Source organism: Bos javanicus, chromosome 23, assembly GCF_032452875.1.
Source record: "Bos javanicus breed banteng chromosome 23, ARS-OSU_banteng_1.0, whole genome shotgun sequence".
NCBI lineage: Eukaryota > Metazoa > Chordata > Mammalia > Artiodactyla > Bovidae > Bos > Bos javanicus.
The window spans coordinates 9859556-9880753 of NC_083890.1; the positions used below are offsets into that span (position 1 = coordinate 9859556).

Sequence of the window (21198 nt, forward strand, 5' to 3'; positions counted from 1 at the left end):
AGACTTTCAGCAGCAATGACAAGAAACTAGAAAAACATGAAGCAATGACAAACATTCTGAGGGAAAATGATTTTCATCCTAGAATTTTACATGCGGTCAACTGAGTATAAAAACAGAATGAAGACATTATTAGCTATGCAAGGATGCTCACTCCTTTAGGAAGCCACTAAAAGCTGTATACATTTCAAACAAAAACCATGATGGAGTAAACCAGGAAAGAAGATCAGAGAGACACAAAATGTATATATAGAGAGAATTAACAATAATCTCGAGGATGACTATGAAAGGAAATCTCAAATGGCAGTGACGCAGCAGATGAACCAAAGAGATGAACACAGATTAGAAGACAAGTTCCAGGATAGAGCTCTTTAGGAAGAAAAAGTTGACCAATACCCAAGGTATCCATGTGTATTAAAGTGTATGTATTCAAAGCAATGGGTCAAAGTATGGGGTGGAATTAAATGATAAAAGTTAAAAACAACGACAAAACGCGTAAATAAATGAAGCAACAGTGTTAGGCAAAAAGAGAAAAGGAATCATAACACAATATATACTTAGTTTAGCTGAAGATAGCATCAGAGTCCTAATAATAGAAACATGAAATTATTTAGCCCAAAGTCATATTAAATTGACAAGATAGGGGATAGATATAATGGCAGGTAAGTCCTATTGGAAAGGAAGAAATAGCTAAAACTGAAAAGAATTGGAAGCAATATACCTAAGTTATTTATTAACAATAATGAAGGTAAATACCATTATGCAGGGAGTGAAAAACTGGCAAAGGAAGGGCACAGATTTTTGAACTAAAATCTATGTAAGTGACCCTAAGCTATATATGTATGTGCGTAAGTGATGAGCGAAAAGTATAATATTTTAAAAAACCAAGCTCTTTGAAAATAATATAAAATTCCATTAGAGAATGCCAGATTGCTGCTGTGCTTAAGAGACCGGCAAGATGTGGGGTCAGACCAGGACCTGGCAGGACAGGCGCCACGTGTAGTCACCACCGTGCTAGTGCCCAGGTCAAGCCTGCGCCCACACAAAGTCACTTTAGCATAGAGACTCATTAAAAAAAAGAAATGTATGCGAGAACTAAAGAAAATAGATTAATTCTGTGTAGAAAAATGACAGGAAAGACAACCCAAATAAGGCAAAGTATGCCAAATGCACAAGACAGGCGTGACGGAAGGCGTTCCAAACACAAAGGCAAAGGAACTTGAAATGACGTAAGCAGAAAACTGACAGACGTTTGAAGTTTATACCACATGATTTTTGTTAGAGTCAATGTTTTCCTCTATAATTGCTTTAAATACTTAATAAGCAGCTCCTATGTACCAGGTACTGTTCTAAGCACTATAGATACAGCAATGAATGAAAAAAAATCTCTGCTGTGATGGGACATACATGATAGCGAAAGGGATATTAAACAAATATGTAGAATCAGATTGGGTTAAGTGCCGTGGAGAAAGAAAACTTAGGGGAGAGGGTGAGAGGAAAAAAAAGGAAATACGTGAGTGAATATAAAAGGTGTGTGGGTGTAAAGAGTAGTGGTTTATGTTAGGCAGGTGTTCAGGCAAAGATCCCCCTGGTAAGATGCCATCTGAACAGGAACTTGAAGAAAATCTACTCTTTTTGAAACTAAGTTTTTTGCTTCATGTGGTGGTATGTGGGCCACAGTAAGGATCTTCTATTCATTCTAAAGGAAGCCACCACAAAGTTTTGAGAATATCTGACATGCATTTAAAAGGATCACTCTGATAGTTGTGTTGAGAACAGTAAGAGGAAAGGACAACGAAGAGAAGTGAGGAGCCACTGTAGTCATGCAGGTAAAAATATGGTGGCCTGGTGAGATAATTCCAATTACCTAAAAAGCTTTTCCATATTCCTATCAGTTAGTGCTAAGTACTGACTTGATGTTTACTAAAATGTTACCACAATATTCTGGAATCAATACTGAAATTGAGATCCTACTTGGTTATGAACCATTAGATATAGAATGTCATGTGGAATAGGGAATGTGAAATATAAAAATGAACAGGATCTATTAAAGTGGATTTCACCTCAATAGTCTCCAGCATCCCTGTTTATAAAGCATATGGCTCTTTGAATAGTACTGTTTATTGTGCAACTCTTTGTAGATTTTTAAAAAGATATTCATTAAAAATAACACAAAAGCACTAACTTGGTAAACAACAGTATTAATAAGATACTATATATCAAAACCCCCCTTTAAAAAAAGCACTCAACTTCTGACTTAGCAATGTCATGTCTGGGCATGTTCTAGGTCAACTACAGAAGACTCATGAGCAAAGACTGTTCATCACAAAGAACTGTCAAGAATACGTGAAGGTTGTAGTATATTAGCAAGTATCACATAAAACTGAATTTGATATAAATTTGTGGTTGACAAAGGCTCCAAAATACATTAAATGAATTAAAAGGTTACAATTAATAAGTTGGTTAGATGCTGATTTAAAAAACAGAAGGGAAAGTCTGAACGTGGGCATTTGGACTATGAATGTCAATGAGGATACAGATAAAACCAGCCAAGAGTGGATATCACTGAATGTCGGTGACAGGTACCTTGTGCAGGGGCAGGAGGGGACTGTTTCAGCATACCATTCTCTCTACTCATGCAAAGGTTAAGAGAAAGTTAAAATGGTCACTGGCAATCTAGGTTGAGAACTGCAGATGTTTTCTTCTTTTCGCACGACGAAGTCCAAATTCTTATTTATCCCCAGTCTCTTCAAAACACTGAGACAAGCTTAACTTACCACCCAACAGGCATTTCCAAGATCAGCGATCTTCACTTGGAGCTTTTCTGCATTTTTTGGCTCAAGGGGGTTAACAAGAAAATTTCCAGCAGTGGATTTTCCTATAGACAACAGGTATCATCAATAAGACTGTTCAATGAACAGAGAAATATCCAAAGGTTAACAAAACTCTGTGAGGTAACACACCCAGGCCCCCAACTGGCCACCTATTAATACATTTTCTAAGACTGAAAACAAGTAAAAGCAACACCTCAAGTTTCCAGAAATAAAACCTCTGCCTTCAAAGCGACAAGTAAAAACGCTGTGTGTTCACTATATGACCAATAAAGATCAAACTGAACTACACATCTATACACTGAAGGTAACTCGGATACCTGCTGTAAAGCTATATTTATGACAACAAAGGTATACTTTTATTTTAGAAACTCATGAAAAATTTTTTTCTATGTGGTAATTAAAAAAAAATTGTATAGTTGATTTACAACATATTAGTTTCAGTATACAACACAGCAACTCAGCATTTTTATAGATTACATTCCATTTAAAGTCACCACAAATAATGCTGTATTTCCCTGGACTGTAAAATATATCCCTTAGCCTGTCTATTTTATTATACATAGTAGCTTGTTCTTCTCAGTCCCCACCTCCATCTTTCCTTCCCCTTCTCTCTCTTCTCATTTGTATGTATACCTGCAAGTCAATTTCTGTTTTGCTCATTTATTTTTTGGGTTCCACATGTAAGTGATAACATACATTATTTGTCTTTGTCTGATGTATTAGAAATTCATGAATATCTTATGGAGGAAAGGAGTAATGGGAAACTACCTTTGTTGTCTAGTGGTCCATTATGTTCTTGCTCTTGTTCATCTTCACAGGGTATCTCTGCCCGAATGCTTTCTTGAAGTTGGCTGATGTCCTGTTCACTGAATGATTGGTCTACGTTTGATGAAGACTGGCACATCATGGTATCAGACACCTCAGAGGTTACAGGTGTACAAGAGTCTGTTTCTTGAGATGTGCTGCTGTCTCCATTTTGGGAACTTAGTAAACTAGGTTCCTGCTTCAAATTTTGGATATCACAGTCATTAGCATTACGTAGATCCTCTTTAAGCCTCAATGTTTCTTTATTACTGTTCTCAGTAAAATTAATGATTTCAATTACTCCATTGCAATTAATTTCTGCTGCACCACCCTCTATACCACGTCCTGTAAGTGTCTGATCCTGGTGAGTGGTACTTGACTCTTCTAAGGAACAAACAGACAAAAAGGATGCACATGTATGTGTATGCATGAAAGCAAAAAAAAAAATCTCTCCATAAGATTAGAACATTTTCCAGAACTTATACAGAGTGACATAAAAACATGATTGCACATCGAAAGCCTACTCATGGAAGGACAAAGATCTTCTAATTCTTACCCAATTGCTAAAAAAGGTCTATGTTGCATTTCCTGAGAAAACTTAGAAATTACATTTGAATATTACCTCCCTAACATTTATGACAAGTTCTATATTCTTACTGTGTAAGGACACCCCCAGAGATGCTGTGTACGCATGAAACCACTACATTATATAACAATGATAAATTAAAGTTTGCTATAAAGTAATTTGTGATGCTCTATTTATACCAAGTTTTTCTTGGGTCATTTTATTAGGTGGGTTCTCTTTCAAAGGTCTTTCAACAGGCCTCTCTGATTCTTCTTGCTGGTTTGGTCTTTTTTGCCCGGGGCCCGACTCTTTCTCCATTTCCTCAATCTCCTGCATTCGCTTCTCTAGTAATTCTGCCTGGCGCTTCTGCTTCTTCTTCAATTTCTTCTTCTTATTCTTTGACATTTTGTCAGCCTGGGCGGAGATTACAAACAGATAAAGCCTTCAGGTGGCTAATCCATTACCCCTAGTTGGAGATAACTATTAATTTTAATTACTTCCTGATTAAATTCCACTATTTCCCTAACACAACACTTAAGTTTTTCATTAACCAAAAAAATGCAGATACTCTTATGAAACCAAATTAAAACAAAATACACAACAAATCTTGGTCCTCAGAACAGTCTGTGGGGCTGGTTCACGCTCAAACATGCTCAAATTTATGGAGGCCGCACCAGTACAAACTTGCTGAAGACATACAGGAATTTACTGGAGAAAATTACAGAAGCGCAGGAACATTTTTTCTTTGTTTTCTAAACTCTAAATAAACTGTGATCCATAAGAGAAGAACCCCTGCCCATTGCCCATAGATCAGAATTAAATGTAGAAACACCTTATACTTACTGGTTTAGGTTGGGGTGCGGTACTGACTGAAAAGAAAAGAAAACCAAGTCAGAATCTTGGCATTCAGCAGGCAATATAAACTAAGACACCCTATCAGAATGAAGTCTTTTTTGTACAGTGTGTTAAGCAACTGTGAGAAACAACATTAAAAAAAATAATAACATTTAAAGAACAATGCATAGAAAAGGTGACCCATTAAAATAAATTTAAATAAACTCTTCTCCAAATAGCATCAGTACATGCAAAGAACCAAGTGCCCGTTTCTGATTTATACTATTGTTTAGTCACTGTCGTGTTTGACTCTTTTGTGACCCCATGGACTGCAGCCCACCAGGCTCCTCTGTCTATGGGATTTCCCAGGCAAAAATATTGGGGTGGGTTGCCATTTCCTTCTCTGGTGGATCTTCCCGACCCAGAGAATGAACCTGCCTCTCCTTCACTGGCAAGCGGATTCTTCACCACTGATCCACAGGATAGCCCAATTCACACTATTAATGTTGCTAAAATCCCCTTCCCATGTAGCGCTTAGAATGGAATATGATAGGCAACAACCATCTCATCTCTTACCTAAGGCTAGTTCCTCTTGGCACTTGTCAGTTTTAAAAGGAAAGTGGTATCAACAGTTACGGTAATTTATTACATAGTATGTTATAGATATTAATTTAGTTTAGCTGGAAGGTAGACTCTTCAGTCCTCCTTAAAAAAAATTTTTTTTTTAATTGTGGTAAAATAAACTCATAAATATGGAAAACTCAGCAGTGGCCACAGGACTGGAAAAGGTCAGTTTTCATTCCAATCCCAAAGAAAGGCAATGCCAAAGAATGCTCAAACTACCACACAGTTGCACTCATCTCACATACTAGTAAAGTAATGATCAGGATTCTCCAAGCCAGGCTTTAGCAATACGTGAACTGCGAACTTCCAGATGTTCAAGCTGGTTTTAGAAAAGGCAGAGGAACCAGAGATCAAATGGTCAACATCCAATGGATCATGGAAAAAGCAAGAGAGTTCCAGAAAAATATCTATTTCTGCTTTATTAACTATGCCAAAGCCTTTGACTGTGTGGATCACAATAAACTGTGGAAAATTTTGAAAGAGATGGGAATACCAGACCATCTGACCTGCCTCTTGAGAAACCTATATGCAGGTCAGGAAGCAACAGTTAGAACTGGACATGGAACAACAGACTGGTTCCGAACAGGAAAAGGAGTACGTCAAGGCTGTATATTGTCACCCTGCTTATTTAACTTACATGCAGAGTACATCATGAGAAACGCTGGGCTGGAAGAAGCACAAGCTGGAATCAAGATTGCCGGGAGAAATATCAATAACCTCAGATATGCAGATGACACCACCCTTATGGCAGAAAGTAAAGAAAACTAAAAAGCTTCTTGATGAAAGTGAAAGAGCAGAGTGAAAAAGTTGGCTTAAAGCTCAACATTCAGAAAACTAAGATCATGGCATCCCGTCCCATCACTTCATGGGAAATAGATGGGGAAACAGTGGAAACAGTGTCAGACTTTATTTTTTTGGGCTCCAAAATCACTGCAGGTGGTGACTGCAGCCATGAAATTAAAAGATGCTAACTCCTTGGAAGGAAAGTTATGACCAACCTAGATAGCATATTGAAAAGCAGAGACATTACTTTGCCAACAAAGGTCCGTCTAGTCAAGGCTATGGTTTTTCCAGTGGTCATGTATGGATGTGAGAGTTGGACTGTGAAGAAGGCTGAGCGCCGAAGAATTGATGCTTTTGAACTGTGGTGTTGGAGAAGACTCTTGAGTCCCCTGGACTGCAAGGAGATCCAACCAGTCCATCCTAAAGGAGATCAGTCCTGGGTATTCACTGGAGGGACTGATGCTGAAGCTGAAACTCCAATACTTTGGCCACCTCATGCGAAGACCTGACTCATTGGAAAAGACCCTGATGCTGGGAGGGATGGGGGGTAGGAGGACAAGGGGACGACAGAGGATGAGATGGCTGGATGGCATTACCGACTCGATGCACATGAGTTCGAGTAAACTCCGGGAGTTGGTGATGGACAGGGAGGCCTGGTGTGCTGTGATTCATGGGGTTGCAAAGAGTCGGACATGACTGAGCGACTGAACTGAATTGAAATTCAAAAAATTTCCCTTTTAACCATTGTAATGCATACAGTTCAGCAGTGTTCATTTCACATAGTTGCACAACATTTCTAGAACTTTTTCATTTTGTAAAAATGAAAACTCTATGCCCACTGAACAGCTGCCCCTTGCCCCTGTGGAGGTATTCTTTTTTTTAAGGGATGTGTACAGACAATTGATACTTCACCTTGAGGATCAAGAGAGTTCCTCAAATATAATTAAATTATTAAAATTAAAATCTGTACCACGAACAGAAAAAAAATATCAATCGTAATCATAGTAGCCACCATTTATTTTATACATAATACTGTGTGGCATACTACTAATTGCTTCATGTGAAATTTAATCCCAATAAGTTATGCATGAGGAAAAATGCAGTCAAATCCCTTGCCCAAGGTCATTAACCAATGAAGCAAGGATTCGAAACAGGTATGTCCACTCCAGTGCTCAAACCCATACTTTTAACAGCAATGCTATCATGTCCCTGCACAAGGATCACTGATTCACATAGGTCAGCATATATGAACATCAAAAAAAAAGAACATCAAATCACAAGAGAAAACATTTTAACATGAATCAGCTTTTATAATACACAACATATTTGAACCTAAAAGGCATAGTATTCTTCCCCTATGGAAATAATACTCAGCATAAAAAAGTCTTTTGAAGGCTGGAACTATTTTTTACTTAAGTACTTACTGTACCTTACTCTTAAGTGAATTAGTGGTGCTTTACTTAACTGCCAGGTAATAGAATAAAAACAGGAACTTTTAACTTCTAATGAAAACCAAGTCCCCAAAGAAAATACACCTGCAGATCCGGAAGGTGGAGGAGCTCCAGAGCGCTGCCATTCTGTTGCTTCTGCAGCCAGCCTCCGGATGTATTGTTCATTCACTGACAACAGGATGTTTTCTGGTTTAATGTCAGTGTGGATGATACGGCACTTGGTGTGTAAATAATCCAGACCCTGTAACACCTGAATGGAACAGAACAGTAGACTTACAAACACTGAATACAAGTCTTCCTGGAGAAGAAAAAAGCTACAATACAACACTGTGAAAAATAAAGATATAAAAATGATATGGTAGTTTCCTACAGAGAAGAAAGCTTTTTCTTTTTTTTAAAGAACTTCCCCAGAAAGATTAATTTTAAACTATAAACAAAGGAAAGAGTTTATTTGCAATGAAACGTTCTTTCAAGTTTTACAGAGTTAATTCTATTTGAAGATATTCTTTAAGTACATTATAGAGACTGAGAATAAATGGTTGACATGTCCTTTAACTACTGAAATGTAGGTGACGATGAAAGAGATTTAAGTATGTTTAAATTTAAATTTCCTTATTGAAGAACTGAGGTCTTGTGCTTCCCAGTTTGGCGCTCTGTCCAACAAAACACATTAATTAAACAAACTGTTTGCCACTGAAGTATTACTACTTTCCTGATGATAAAACTCCTTTACTGTATATTGAAAGCTGTTTATGAGAAAATGCTCATGAATAATGTAAAGAGCGGGACGTAATTTGACAAAGTATTCTTTATCAATATACAATCCGTTTTTGCAACCAGAACTTCTAGATAACGGTCCAAAATTCTAAAATCAGGCATTAAACACAGCTCTCCATCTAATAATTAATACGGAAGATGAACCTGGGGGAAATGGTTGTGCTAAAACATTTAAAAACAAACGCAATAAACCAATAAACCCTAGAGGCTGAATAAACAATTTCAGCAATTTAAGAAACTTAGTTTTAGAAGTAAAAATTCTATTGGAAATAGGAAACTCCAGACACTTTAAGAAACTAAAAAAATTACCACATGCAAACTATTATGTATAAAATAAATAAGCCACAAGGATATATTTTACAACACAGGGAATATAGCAAATATTTTATAACTATAAATGGAGTACAACCTTGAAAAAATAGAAAATAGTAGGATACATACTTGCTGAATAATTTTTTTGACACAAGGCAGAGGAAGCCCTTGATAATTGGACTTGATGATCCACTTGAGTAGATGATGCCCCAGAACTTCAAATACCATGCAGATATCTAGGAGTTTGTTAAGGAGGAAAACGGAGACAGAAGAAAAGGGCAAGACAAGCTGTGCTCCACCCCAAGGAAATTATTATTGTATTCTTTCAGTATAAAAAGTTACAGCGCTTTACCTGAAAAAAAATCTAGCTGTCAATATTATGAAATTTCAAAGGTTAATATTTTGTCACCAAAAATACCCAAAATATGGAAAACTTGGGGGGGGAGCTGGTTTATCAGTAAAACTATGCATCTAAACAGTGATTAAAATAAGAGTGAAATATGTACATAAAGCTAGTGAGAGCACTAGGCTTAAGGTGTTGATCAGCTTCTTCCCTAATGTCAGAACTAATGTCCAGGGTAACAACTAATAAATTCTGCTTTAGCTACAGAAAACAATATACCAGAACAACCTAAAAAATGTAAATGTCAGCATTTTTAAAGAACAAGAAGCTGACTTGCTTTATCCTCTGCAGTGCACAAACCTGACCTTGGTGCCACCGCCACGTGTGCTGTGTGAGCACCCAGAATCCCACTGCATGACAGGAATACTCTGCGGACCTGTAGTGCTAGGGCCAGGGCACTGCGGGGATTTTAGTAGGAAGATGTTGTATTTTCGACAGAAGTTTCTATATAAGTTGGAAAGTCAAGACATTTGTATGTAATAATGATCCAGTGTTTTAAAATAGACTTCTATTTTAAATAAGATTCTCCACTAAAGGAAAACCTGGACTCCTTAAAAAGGCCCAATCCAGGGCCTTTTGGCAACCTGGAATACCTTGCTGTGCCTACAGTAAGGGAACACATCAAGAGAAAATAAAAACCAGCTTGAAGAAACCACGGGCCGAAGTTGAGAACATTTTGCAGAGTGAAGTTATGAATTTGCTTAAACTAAAAACAAAATGAATCCAAACAAGATACTAAAATAAGGGTGTGTTCAAAATGTCTTCTTTAGAGAAAAAGTCAATTAATAAATATATAAAGTATGACAGAAATAAAAGTTGCCATTTTACAATCACTACAGTAATAACTGAACTGTTTCAGGTAAGAATCAATGAATACTAAAACTATTGATAAAGTCTGCTGGGAGAAAGAATTCTCTTGGAGTTACCCTATGACCCCACAGACTGCTTACTAATTATAAAAGGAAAAAGGTACTTTTAAACAGGGAAATCCAGAAGACTCTGCCTTAACCAAGTGATCAAACATATTATCACCAATGATAAACACAAATTCACATCATGTACCCTCTGATGTAATACAATGAGAAAGAATGTAGTATCAGATCAGATCAGATCAGATCAGTTGCTCAGTCGTGTCCAACTCTTTGAGACCCCATGAATCGCAGCACACCAGGCCTCCCTGTCCATCACCAACTCCCGGAGTTCACTCAGACTCACGTCCATCGAGTCAGTGATGCCATCCAGCCATCTCATCCTCTGTCGTCCCCTTCTTCTCCTGCCCCCAATCCCTCCCAGCATCAGAGTCTTTTCCAATGAGTCAACTCTTCGCATGAGGTGGCCAAAGTACTGGAGTTTCAGCTTTAGCATCTTTCCTTCCAAAGAAATCCCAGGGCTGATCACCTTCAGAATGGCCTGGTTGGATCTTCTTGCAGTCCAAGGGACTCTCAAGAGTCTTCTCCAACACCACAGTTTAAAAGCATCAATTCTTCGGCACTCAGCCTTCTTCACAGTCCAACTCTCACATCCATACATGAACACAGGAAAAACCATAGCCTTGACTAGATGGACCTTTGTTGGCAAAGTAATATCTCTGCTTTTGAATATGCTATCTAGGTTGGTTATAACTTGCCTGCCAAGAAGTAAGCATCTTTTAATTTCATGGCTGCAGTCACCATCTGTAGTGATTTAGCCCAAAAAAATAAAGTCTGACACTGTTTCCACTGTTTCCCCATCTATTTCCCATGAAGTGATGGGACCGGATGCCATGATCTTAGTTTTCTGAATGTTGAGCTTTAAGCCAACTTTTTCACTCTCCACTTTCATCAAGAGGCTTTTGAGTTCCTCTTCACTTTCTGCCATAAGGGTGGTGTCATCTGCATATCTGAGGTTACTGATATTTCTCCCTGCAATCTTGATTCCAGCTTGTGCTTCTTCCAGCCCAGCGTTTCTCATGATGTACTCTGCATATAAGTTAAATAAGCAGGGTGACAATGTACAGCCTTGACGTACTCCTTTTCCTATTTGGAACCAGTGTGTTGTTCCATGTCCAGTTCTAACTGTTGCTTCCTGACCTGCATACAGATTTCTCAAGAGGCAGGTCAGGTGATCTGGTATTCCCATCTCTTTCAGGATTTTCCACAGTTTATTGTGATCCACACAGTCAAAGGCTTTGGCATAGTCAATAAAGCAGAAATAGATGCTTTTCTGGAACTCTCTTGCTTTTTCCATCATCCAGTGGATGTTGGCAATTTGATCTCTGGTTCCTCTGCCTTTTCTAAAACCAGCTTGAACATCTGGAAGTTCACGGTTCATGTATTGCTGAAGCTTGGCTTGGAGAATTTTGAGCATTATTACTAGCGTGTGAGATGAGTGCAATGGTGCGGTAGTTTGAGCATTCTTTGGCATTGCCTTTCTTTGGAATTGGAATGAAAACTGACCTTTTCCACTCCTGTGGCCACTGCTGAGTTTTCCAAATTTGCTGGCATATTGAGTGCAGCACTTTCACAGCATCAGCTTTCAGAATTTGGAATAGCTAAACTGGAATTCCGTCACCTCCACTAGCTTTGTTCGTAGTGATGCTTTCTAAGGCCCACTTGACTTCACATTCCAGGATATACCTGACAAAAATGATTAATGAATTCAATCATGAGCAAACAATCAGGCAAATCCAAATTAAGGAACAATACAACTGGCCTGGCTTCTTTGAGGTCAGTAGGGGGTGGTGGTGGTGAATGCATGAAAGAAACTGTTCTCAATTAAAGATTTAAAAATGGACATGTTCAGTTCAGTTTAGTTGCTCAGTTGTGTCTGACTCTTTGCGACCCCATGATCCGCGAACACCAGGCCTCCCTGTCCATCATCAACTCCCAGAGTTTACGCAAACTTGTGTCTTTTGACTACCTTAGAAAATACAATCAAAATTATAGTGAGATATCATTTCAAACTCACCAGAATGACTAAATTAAAAAGATTAGGGTTTCTCTGGTGGCTCAGTGGTAAAGAATGTGCCTGCCAATGCAGGAGACATGAGCTCAGTCCCTGGTCGAGGAAGATCCCACATGCTGTGGAGCAACTGAGCCCGAGCGTCACAACTATTTAGCCTGTACTCTGCAGCCTGGGAACCACAACTGCTGAAGCCTGCATGCCCCAGAACCTGTTCTCTGCAATAAGAGGCCACTGCAGTGAGAAGCCTGGACACTGCAACAAAGAGGAGCCCCTGCTTGCCACCAGCTACACAAACACCTGTGTAGCAAAGAAGATCCAGCAGAGTGAAAAACACGATTAAATGTAGGGGAGGATATGGAGCAACTGGAGTTCCCATGCTGCACTAACAAAAGTGTAAAATGGTACAACTGCTTTGGAAAACTGGTCAGTAATTTCTTAAGAGTTAAACATGTGTCTAGGAAGTTCTTTAGTCAAGATAGAGTAACAGGGACTGGGTTTACCCTCTTGCTTTAAGCAACAACAACAAAATCAAGCAAAATACATAAAACAACAGATTTAACGACCTTGGATATCAGGCAAAGAAGACAGTGATGTCTGACAGATTACTGTCTTCTTACTGTCTTGAGACTTTTCAGGCAAACCCCTTGAGTTAAACAGATGGAACTAGTCTTGGGAGATCAAGGCAGCAGCTATGGTTCACAGAACAAGGTACTAGAGAGGAGAGAGCTGTAGAGAAAGAGAGCCCTGAAGATCTGCAATGCGGTCCGCCTCACACATTCAGCAGAGCGGTAATCAGCACAGGCATATGAGGAAACTACTGGGGGGGAGCCATCTGAAAGGACTCGAGGGAACAGTGCCCAGCATCCCCACAGGGCTCCAGCCAGGAGGACTAGGCAACTTCAGTTACAGGCGAGAAATAAACCCACACATATGTGATCAATTAACTTACAACAAAGGAGCCAAGAATATACAATGGGGACAGTAACTTCAATAAGTCATGCTGGGAAAACTGAACAGCCACCTGAAAAAGGATGAAACTAGATCATTATCTTATACTATATCCCAAAATCAACTCAAAATGTATTAAAGACCTGAACATAAGACCTGAAACAATAAAACTGTTAAAAGAATACACAGGTGGTAAGCTCCTTGACATTGGTCTTGGCGATGATATTTTGGATCTGACACCAAAAACAAAGTCAACAAAAGCAAAAATGAACAAGAACTATTTCAAACTAAAAATCTTCTGCAGAAAAAAAGGAAACAAAATGAAAATGAATAGGCCACCTATGGAATGGGAAAAAATACTTAAAATCAAAGATCTGACAAGGAGTAAATAAAAAATATAAAAAAACTCCTATGACTCAACAGGGGGAAAAGATCTCAGTCTGATTAAAACAAGAATCTGAACACATTTTTCCAGAGAAGACATACAGATGGCCAACAGGTACATGAACAAGAGTTTGATATCACTAATCACCAGGGAAATGCAAAATAAATAGCAAGACACAGAAGCAACCTAAGTGTCCACTGATGGATGAATATAAAGAAAATGTGGTCTACATAGACAATGGAATATTATTCAGCCATAAGATGGAAACCCTGCCATTTGTGACAACATGGATGGACCCTGAGGTTGTTATGCCAAATGAAATAAGACGACTGTATGATCTCACTTATATGTGGAATCTAAAACCAAAATAAGACAAACGCAGACACAGTAAACAGACCAGTGGTTGCCAAAGGTGGGAGGTGGGGGAAATGGGTCATGGTGGTCAGAAGGTACAAACTTCTGGTTCTAAGATGAGTAAGTACTGAGTATGCAAGGTATAGGATGGTGACTGTACTTAATAATATTGTATATTTGAGAATTGCTAAGAGTTCTCAACACAAGAAAAACATGTAACTGTGTGGTGATGGCTGTTAACTTACTATGGTAATCATTTTGCAATGTATACATCTATTAAATCATTACGCTGTATACCAAAAACTAATACAATGTTGTATATCAATTATGAACAGAAAGTGAAAGTCACTCAGTCTTGTCAGCTCCAAAACCCCATGGACCATAGCCCACGAGGTTCCTCTGTCCATGGGATTTTCCAGGCAAGAAACTGGAGTGGGTAGCCATTCCCTTCTCCCGACCCAAGGATCGAATCCAGGTCTCCTACATCGCGGGCAGATTCTTTACCATATAAGCCACCAGGGAAGTCAATTAAAAAAAAAAAAAAAAACCTGGAAAAATTCATAGTTATGGGGCATTTGGCAGAATATTTAGGAAAACCTTGCCTCAGTGGAAGGAATGATTAGTCCTCAGTTCAGTTCAGTTGCTCAGTCGTGTCCGACTCTCTGCGACCCCGTGAATCACAGCATGCCAGGCCTCCCTGACCATCACCAACTCCCGGAGTTCACTCAAACTCACGTCCATTGAGTCAGTGATGCCATCCAGCCATCTCATCCTCTGTCGTCCCCTTCTCCTCCTGCCCCCAATCCCTCCCAGCATCAGAGTCTTTTCCAATGAGTCAACTCTGCATGAGGTGGCCAAAGTACTGGAGTTTCAGCTTCAGCATCAAAGGATGATTAGTCCTAGCCATCTAACAAATCATAAAGGTAAAATCTGAAAAGGATCAAACTGTTTCCTGGCAATAATTGCATTGCAGAACAAAGCTCAAGATTTAAAGGAACACAAAATATCCAACAGCCAACAAGGTAAAAATCACAATGTCTCAATGAAAGACTACCAGGCAACAAAGATGCAGGAAATTGTATCTGAAAATTAGAATTATCAATAATTTAAAACTGACCCAGAACTGGCCCACTTGTTAGAATTAGCAGACAAGGAAATTAACATTCATAGTCATTCCATATGTTGAAGAGATACAAAAGATTTAAAAAAAGAGAGAGACCCAGAGAAGAGGTGGTGTATACATATTAATATAAAAACAATGAAACCTTGCCATCTGTGAAATAGATGAACCTAAAGGGTATGCTTCTAAGTGAAATAAGTGAGACAGACAAACACTGTACAATTTCACTTAATAATGTGGAATATCAAAGACAAAAACAAATAAACAAACACCAGAAAACAGAGTTATAGATACAGAGAACAAACAGGTGGTTGCCAGAGGGAGGATGGTTGGAGGAGGGAAAAAAAAAAAGGTGAGACCGATTAGGAACACACTTTCAGTTGCAAAATAAGTGAGTCATGGGTGTGAAATGTACAGTGTGGAGAACATAGTCAACTTTTAACATCTCTATGATAATATAACCTTAGTAGACTTATCACAGTGTGTGTGATAATGATCAAATTATATTTCAATAAAACTGGAAGAAAAAGAGAGACCCAAACTGAACTTCTGAGATGAAAAGCAGCAAGTGAGAGATGAAAAATACCGTGGATGGGATAAATGGCCGATCAGGCACTGCAGAATGAGATTAGTAAACTCAAAAGTACAGCAACAGAAACTATCCAAAATGAAACACATAAAGAAAAAGTAATTCAAACAAACCCACAGACCCACAAGAGTAAGCTGTAAAGGCAACTTCCAAGTGACACAAAAACAGGGAGGGAGGAAGAGAATGAAGGTACTTGCTCTTTGCAGAGGATCGACAAATCACACAAGTGGCGGCCGTAACCAACCCGTAGCAAACTGTGTGCTGTGCTTCAATTCTGTCCATTTCCCACTAAAAGGAATTAGGGCTTTGCAGATAAATGGCTGACCCCAGGTCTGGGATAGTAAATATACAAAATGAGACTGCAACATTTTGATGTGCCAAATAATAAAGGAACTGTTAAAAACTTTATGTGACTCTTGACTGAAGTTAAGAATTAAAAAAAGAGCCCTTGTCCCGCCCTTGGCGGGCGGCTACGGCCAGGGCCGCCTGGGGTCCGGCCCGGCAGGTGGCGGAGCGCGGGGACGGGATGGCGGCGGCCGAGCCCGTGAGCTGTGCACCGCCCGGGGCCGGCAGTAGCCGGCACAAGAAGAGCCTGGGGCTGCTCACCGCCAAGTTCGTGTCGCTGCTGCAGGAGGCCAAGGACGGCGTTCTGGACCTCAAGGCGGCTGCAGATACTTTGGCTGTGAGGCAAAAAAGAAGAATTTATGATATCACCAATGTCTTGGAAGGAATTGACTTAATTGAAAAAAAGTCAAAAAACAGTATACAATGGAAAGGTGTAGGTGCTGGCTGTAATACTAAAGAAGTCATAGATAGATTAAAATATCTCAAAGCTGAAATTGAAGATCTAGAACTGAAGGAAAGAGAACTTGATCAGCAGAAGTTGTGGCTACAGCAAAGCATCAAAAATGTGATGGACGACTCCATTAATAATAGATTTTCCTATGTAACTCATGAAGACATCTGTAATTGTTTTAATGGTGATACACTTTTGGCCATTCAAGCACCTTCTGGTACACAACTGGAGGTACCTATTCCAGAAATGGGTCAGAATGGACAAAAGAAATACCAGATCAATCTAAAGAGTCATTCAGGACCTATCCACGTGCTGCTTATAAATAAAGAGTCCAGCTCATCTAAGCCCGTGGTTTTCCCGGTGCCCCCCTCGGACGACCTCGCGCAGCCTCCCTCTCAGCCTCCTACCCCAGTGCCTCCACACAAGCCCAGCTCGGCCGTCCAGAGCCTGCCTGAGCCACCTGTCTCTGAACGAAGCCAGCCTCTCCAGCACACGCCAGCCACAGACTTGTCTTCAGCAGGATCTATTAGTGGAGATACCATTGATGAGTTAATGTCTTCTGATGTGTTTCCGCTCTTACGGCTTTCTCCGACCCCAGCAGATGACTATAACTTTAATTTAGATGATAATGAATGCGTCTGTGATCTGTTTGATGTTCAGATACTAAATTATTAGATTCCATGGAAACTTGGGACTTATATCTACCTCTAACTGTGTAACATTTTAGACTTCTTAATAACCTAAGTATTTAAAATAATGAATGTAACACCTTTTTAGTTCACTGATTCTGAAATGTTCTTCCCTAATACTTTATTTTTGCTTCACAAAACTTCAACCATAAAAACAAAGGATTCTGACTATTTCAGGAGAAAAATGATTTCATATCCACCAACCCTCCACACCCTCAAGTAATTACTTTCTGAAATTTCAACTTTTCTTCCCATTCTGAACCCTTCTGTTTTCTTCCCCTTATATGAGAAGAAAGTTAAAGTAGACTTCAGGTCATGTGAAACAAGAAAGTTGGCCAAGGGCTCATCACTTGTTCTGTCTTCCACTTGTACTGCCACACGACTGTCCATGTTCCTTTGTGTCCTCCAATCCAGACATTCACTGCCACTTATAACGTGAAGGGTGTAAACTAGGATATATTAACTGTTTCAGTGAACAGAGTTTGTGAAGTGCCTTCTGTTTTAGCACTTTAAGTTTATCACATTTTGTTGACTTCTGACATTCCACTTTCCTAGGTTATAGGAAAGATCTGTTTATGTAGTTTGTTTTTAAAATGTGCCAATGCCTGTACATTAACAAGATTTTTTAAATAAAATTGTATAAAAGATTAAAAAAAAAAAAGAATTAAAAAAAGAAAAAGAAACATCTAGAGACACTGAAACACTGACTACATAAAGGGACTAAGAAACTGGTCCCCAATTTTTTTAGGAAAAATAACTATGTTGGGGTTATATTTTAAGAGTCTCTGTCTTTTGGAAATACTTTCTAAAATAATTATGGATGAAATAACATATTTAAGACTGGTCACAAAATTATCAGGAGATACAGACAAAACAATATTGGTTATGAGTTGATAAATTTGAGAATGGGTAATGGATCTCTGAGGATTCAAACTATTCTATTTCTGTACATACGAAATATACCAAAATAAGATATTTTAGAATGCAGATTGCTTAAACAAACAAACCAGAAAAGAGAATTTTAAGTTCCTAGCTTTATTATCGGAGAAGGCAATGGCACCCCACTCCAGTACTCCTGCCAGGAAAATCCCATGGATGGAGGAGCCTGGAAGGCTGCAGTCCATGGGGTCGCTGAGGGTCGGACACGACTGAGCGACTTCACTTTCACTTTTCACTTTGATGCATTGGAGAAGGAAATGGCAAGCCACTCCAGTGTTCTTGCCTGGAGAATCCCAGGGACGGGGGAGCCTGGTGGGCTGCCGTCTATGGGGTCGCACAGAGTCGGACACGACTGAAGTGACTTAGCAGCAGCAGCTTTATTATTAACTTTCCTTTGAGAGAAGCATTACAATTTAACAACAGTGTTGTTTTAATTTGCAAATAGTGATATAAAAATGATCAAACATTTAATAGCTTAAAAACAAAAGAACTGGGTGAAACAGCAAAAGGATATGTGAAAAAAAATTTTGTGGGAGATGGTGTAAAGAAAAAAGGCTGAAAATTAATTAAGAGCCACACTCAGAGTGTCTTATGAACAAGAAGAGCTAGCAAAAGAGGTAAAATACACACCAGAAAAAAAAAGTACCCTAAAACATAGTAGGTCACATAGGTGGCCAAAAAATGACACTGACCCATGTTAATATTATGTAAAGATCAGCTGTTACTTCTTAATCACTCTTCTCCCCTCACCACCCATGGAAGTAGAACGAACGCATTTATACTGAAGTCTATGACTAACTTCTAGTTCAGAGTCCTTGTGATACTTCAAAATGAGAAAGGACAGTGCTCCAGAGAAAAAGCAGTATACCCAGATACAAAGAAAATCACAGATATGTGGCTCCATACAGTTATACCTATGTTGTGAAAAGAGATGAGAGGGAGGAGAATGACATAATTCATTAAACCTTAACTCAGTGCTCTGCGTTTTATCCTTTTCAACCTCTAGACGCAGCAAATAATGCCTTAACTGAGACAGTTGGGAGACAAGTAGGAGGAAGGGCAGAGAGAAATGGCTAAGGATAAAGGGAGAAATTAGTAAAATAGGAACTCAGTGGACAGAAACTACAGAGAAACCATACGGTGATGTTTAGAAAACATCTTAGAACTTGAAATTCAAAATCTATTAAGATATTTCAATAATTAAAAAAAAAACAAAACTCTTCTTGCTTAGGGTCAAAAAAAGGTACTCTGCATTACTAAGGAGATTATACAGACTATTTCTACAGTTTTACTATAATGTTCCCAAATTAAGAGAGAAATTTGGCACAATGACAAACATTACAAGGTCAAGTAATAGGGAAACAGAATCCAACAGCCATCACAATATCCTATATGGTTTATTTCTTGGTTTGCCTCCCTAATTCTTTGAAAAAATGTGTGCGCACACACACACACAGTAAGTCACCTATGAAATGACCACAAGACATAAACTGATGATTCATATGGCATGATTCTTGTATCTGTATTCCTTAGAGATGGAAGGCAGAGGGCTATGATTTATACTTCTCCAAGGAAATAACTGAAAACTAACTTCAGAATGACAGATAAAATCCTCATGGTATCACTTGTTCTCTCTCCTTTCTTATGCTTTCTCCATGTGTTTTAGTTCAAATCTCTTAAACCACAGTCCACATGATACTACAGAGCCCTACGTAGCCCATTTCCTTTAACAAATCACTGGCTACAGTGTGTGTTAAGAGAAGCTAGACATGCAGGGAAAGTAGAATGATTCATGAAATCTTTCCTTACACATTTTTAAACACTTTTAAAAACAGTTTTAGACTCTCCAATCCAAGTGAAATTCATCTTTTATTCTGAAAAATTTGCTAGGCCTTTACAACCATAGCTGTTGCAACAATCTTTCAATCAGCTCTTTGCATGTCACACTGATATTAACTTATGGGGGCAGGGGGGGGAACAGCTAACATTCCTTCCAACTTTAAAATTCTAAAATTTCAGATCAAAACATAAAACTAGTAGTTTTTTTCATTACAACAGAATATGAACAATTACATTTAGATTTTAAGCATAATCTACATACACAGCCTCTTAAATACTGAGATAATAAAGTGCACTGAATTCTTATTTAACCTACTATTTCTCAATAATTCATTAAAATCTGTGTTAATTGATAAAATAGAAACTTTACTTAGTATTAGTACTACAAGTCTTTCTTTTTAAAGTTTCTTTTGACTTCAGTTTTAATTTGCCTGAAAAAAGGAAAAAGTGTAAAGCAATAGCTTTAAAAAACACACCATACAAAAGATAGACATGATTCACAATGTGTTCAAAAGTTTACAATAAAATAAAAACATTTTGATTATAGTTTGAGAAAAGAGACCAATGCAAATCTCATTCCTTTCTTTGAAATAAAGTTATTTCATGATTTGTTTTCAAAATAGGTTCTAAAAAGGATACGTGTTCCATTAACTCCTGATATTTTAAAGTCATCTAGTAGTTGAACAACCATTTCTCTATTTGGATCATTAGGATCTGAATTACGAACCTGTAATAGGGAAGACAATATTTAAAAAAAGGGAAAGCACAGAAATAAACCAAATGGTGAGGGAGGGGATACCAGCAGCATATGTAACAATGGATTACTTCAGAAAAGAGCTTATACAAATCTGTAAGACAAACATAAAATTTTAATAGCTCAAAGAACTTAATAAAAACAGTTCACAAAAGAAAATACAATCAACAAAGATTGTATTATATAGTTACTGTTCTAATTATAACATTTTGCTACTTACTCCCAAATTAACTGCTAGTTACCAGGCCAGGAAGAATTCAGGAGCTTTTGCATGATGCAAATCAACCATAGCACTAACCATACTGCTTATTCAGCCTTCATTTTTTTCATAGAAAAACCTCTCAGGGAAGGAAGCAGTACCCTGATTTACTTTGGGGCATGAGCTCATCTTGTTACAGACTAGCACATTGAAAGTACTTTCCTGACGCTCTCTTGGTCTAGCATCCTTGCTTTTCTGA

At 38.4% G+C, this 21198-nt stretch overlaps 2 protein-coding genes across 2 annotated transcripts in view; one reads left to right on the forward strand and one right to left on the reverse strand.

Annotated features, from left to right (window-relative positions):
- Positions 1 to 21198, reverse strand: part of SRPK1 (SRSF protein kinase 1) — a 73463-nt gene that overhangs the window by 14557 nt on the left and 37708 nt on the right. The window contains 7 exon segments of the mRNA XM_061397983.1: positions 2775 to 2875; positions 3600 to 4019; positions 4401 to 4614; positions 5044 to 5069; positions 7977 to 8142; positions 9111 to 9217; positions 20626 to 20713. Of these exon segments, the coding sequence (XP_061253967.1) occupies positions 2775 to 2875; positions 3600 to 4019; positions 4401 to 4614; positions 5044 to 5069; positions 7977 to 8142; positions 9111 to 9217; positions 20626 to 20713 (1122 nt within the window).
- On the forward strand, positions 16235 to 17295 carry LOC133236148 (transcription factor E2F5-like). The gene has a single exon (XM_061397984.1). It carries the CDS (start codon positions 16250 to 16252, stop codon positions 17192 to 17194), a length of 945 nt encoding a protein of 314 aa, XP_061253968.1. The 5' UTR covers positions 16235 to 16249; the 3' UTR covers positions 17195 to 17295.

What these genes read in the sequence shown, in the direction of transcription:
- LOC133236148 (XM_061397984.1), top strand. Translation starts at nt 16,250, where the DNA reads ATGGCGGCGGCCGAGCCCGTGAGCTGTGCACCGCCCGGGGCCGGCAGT.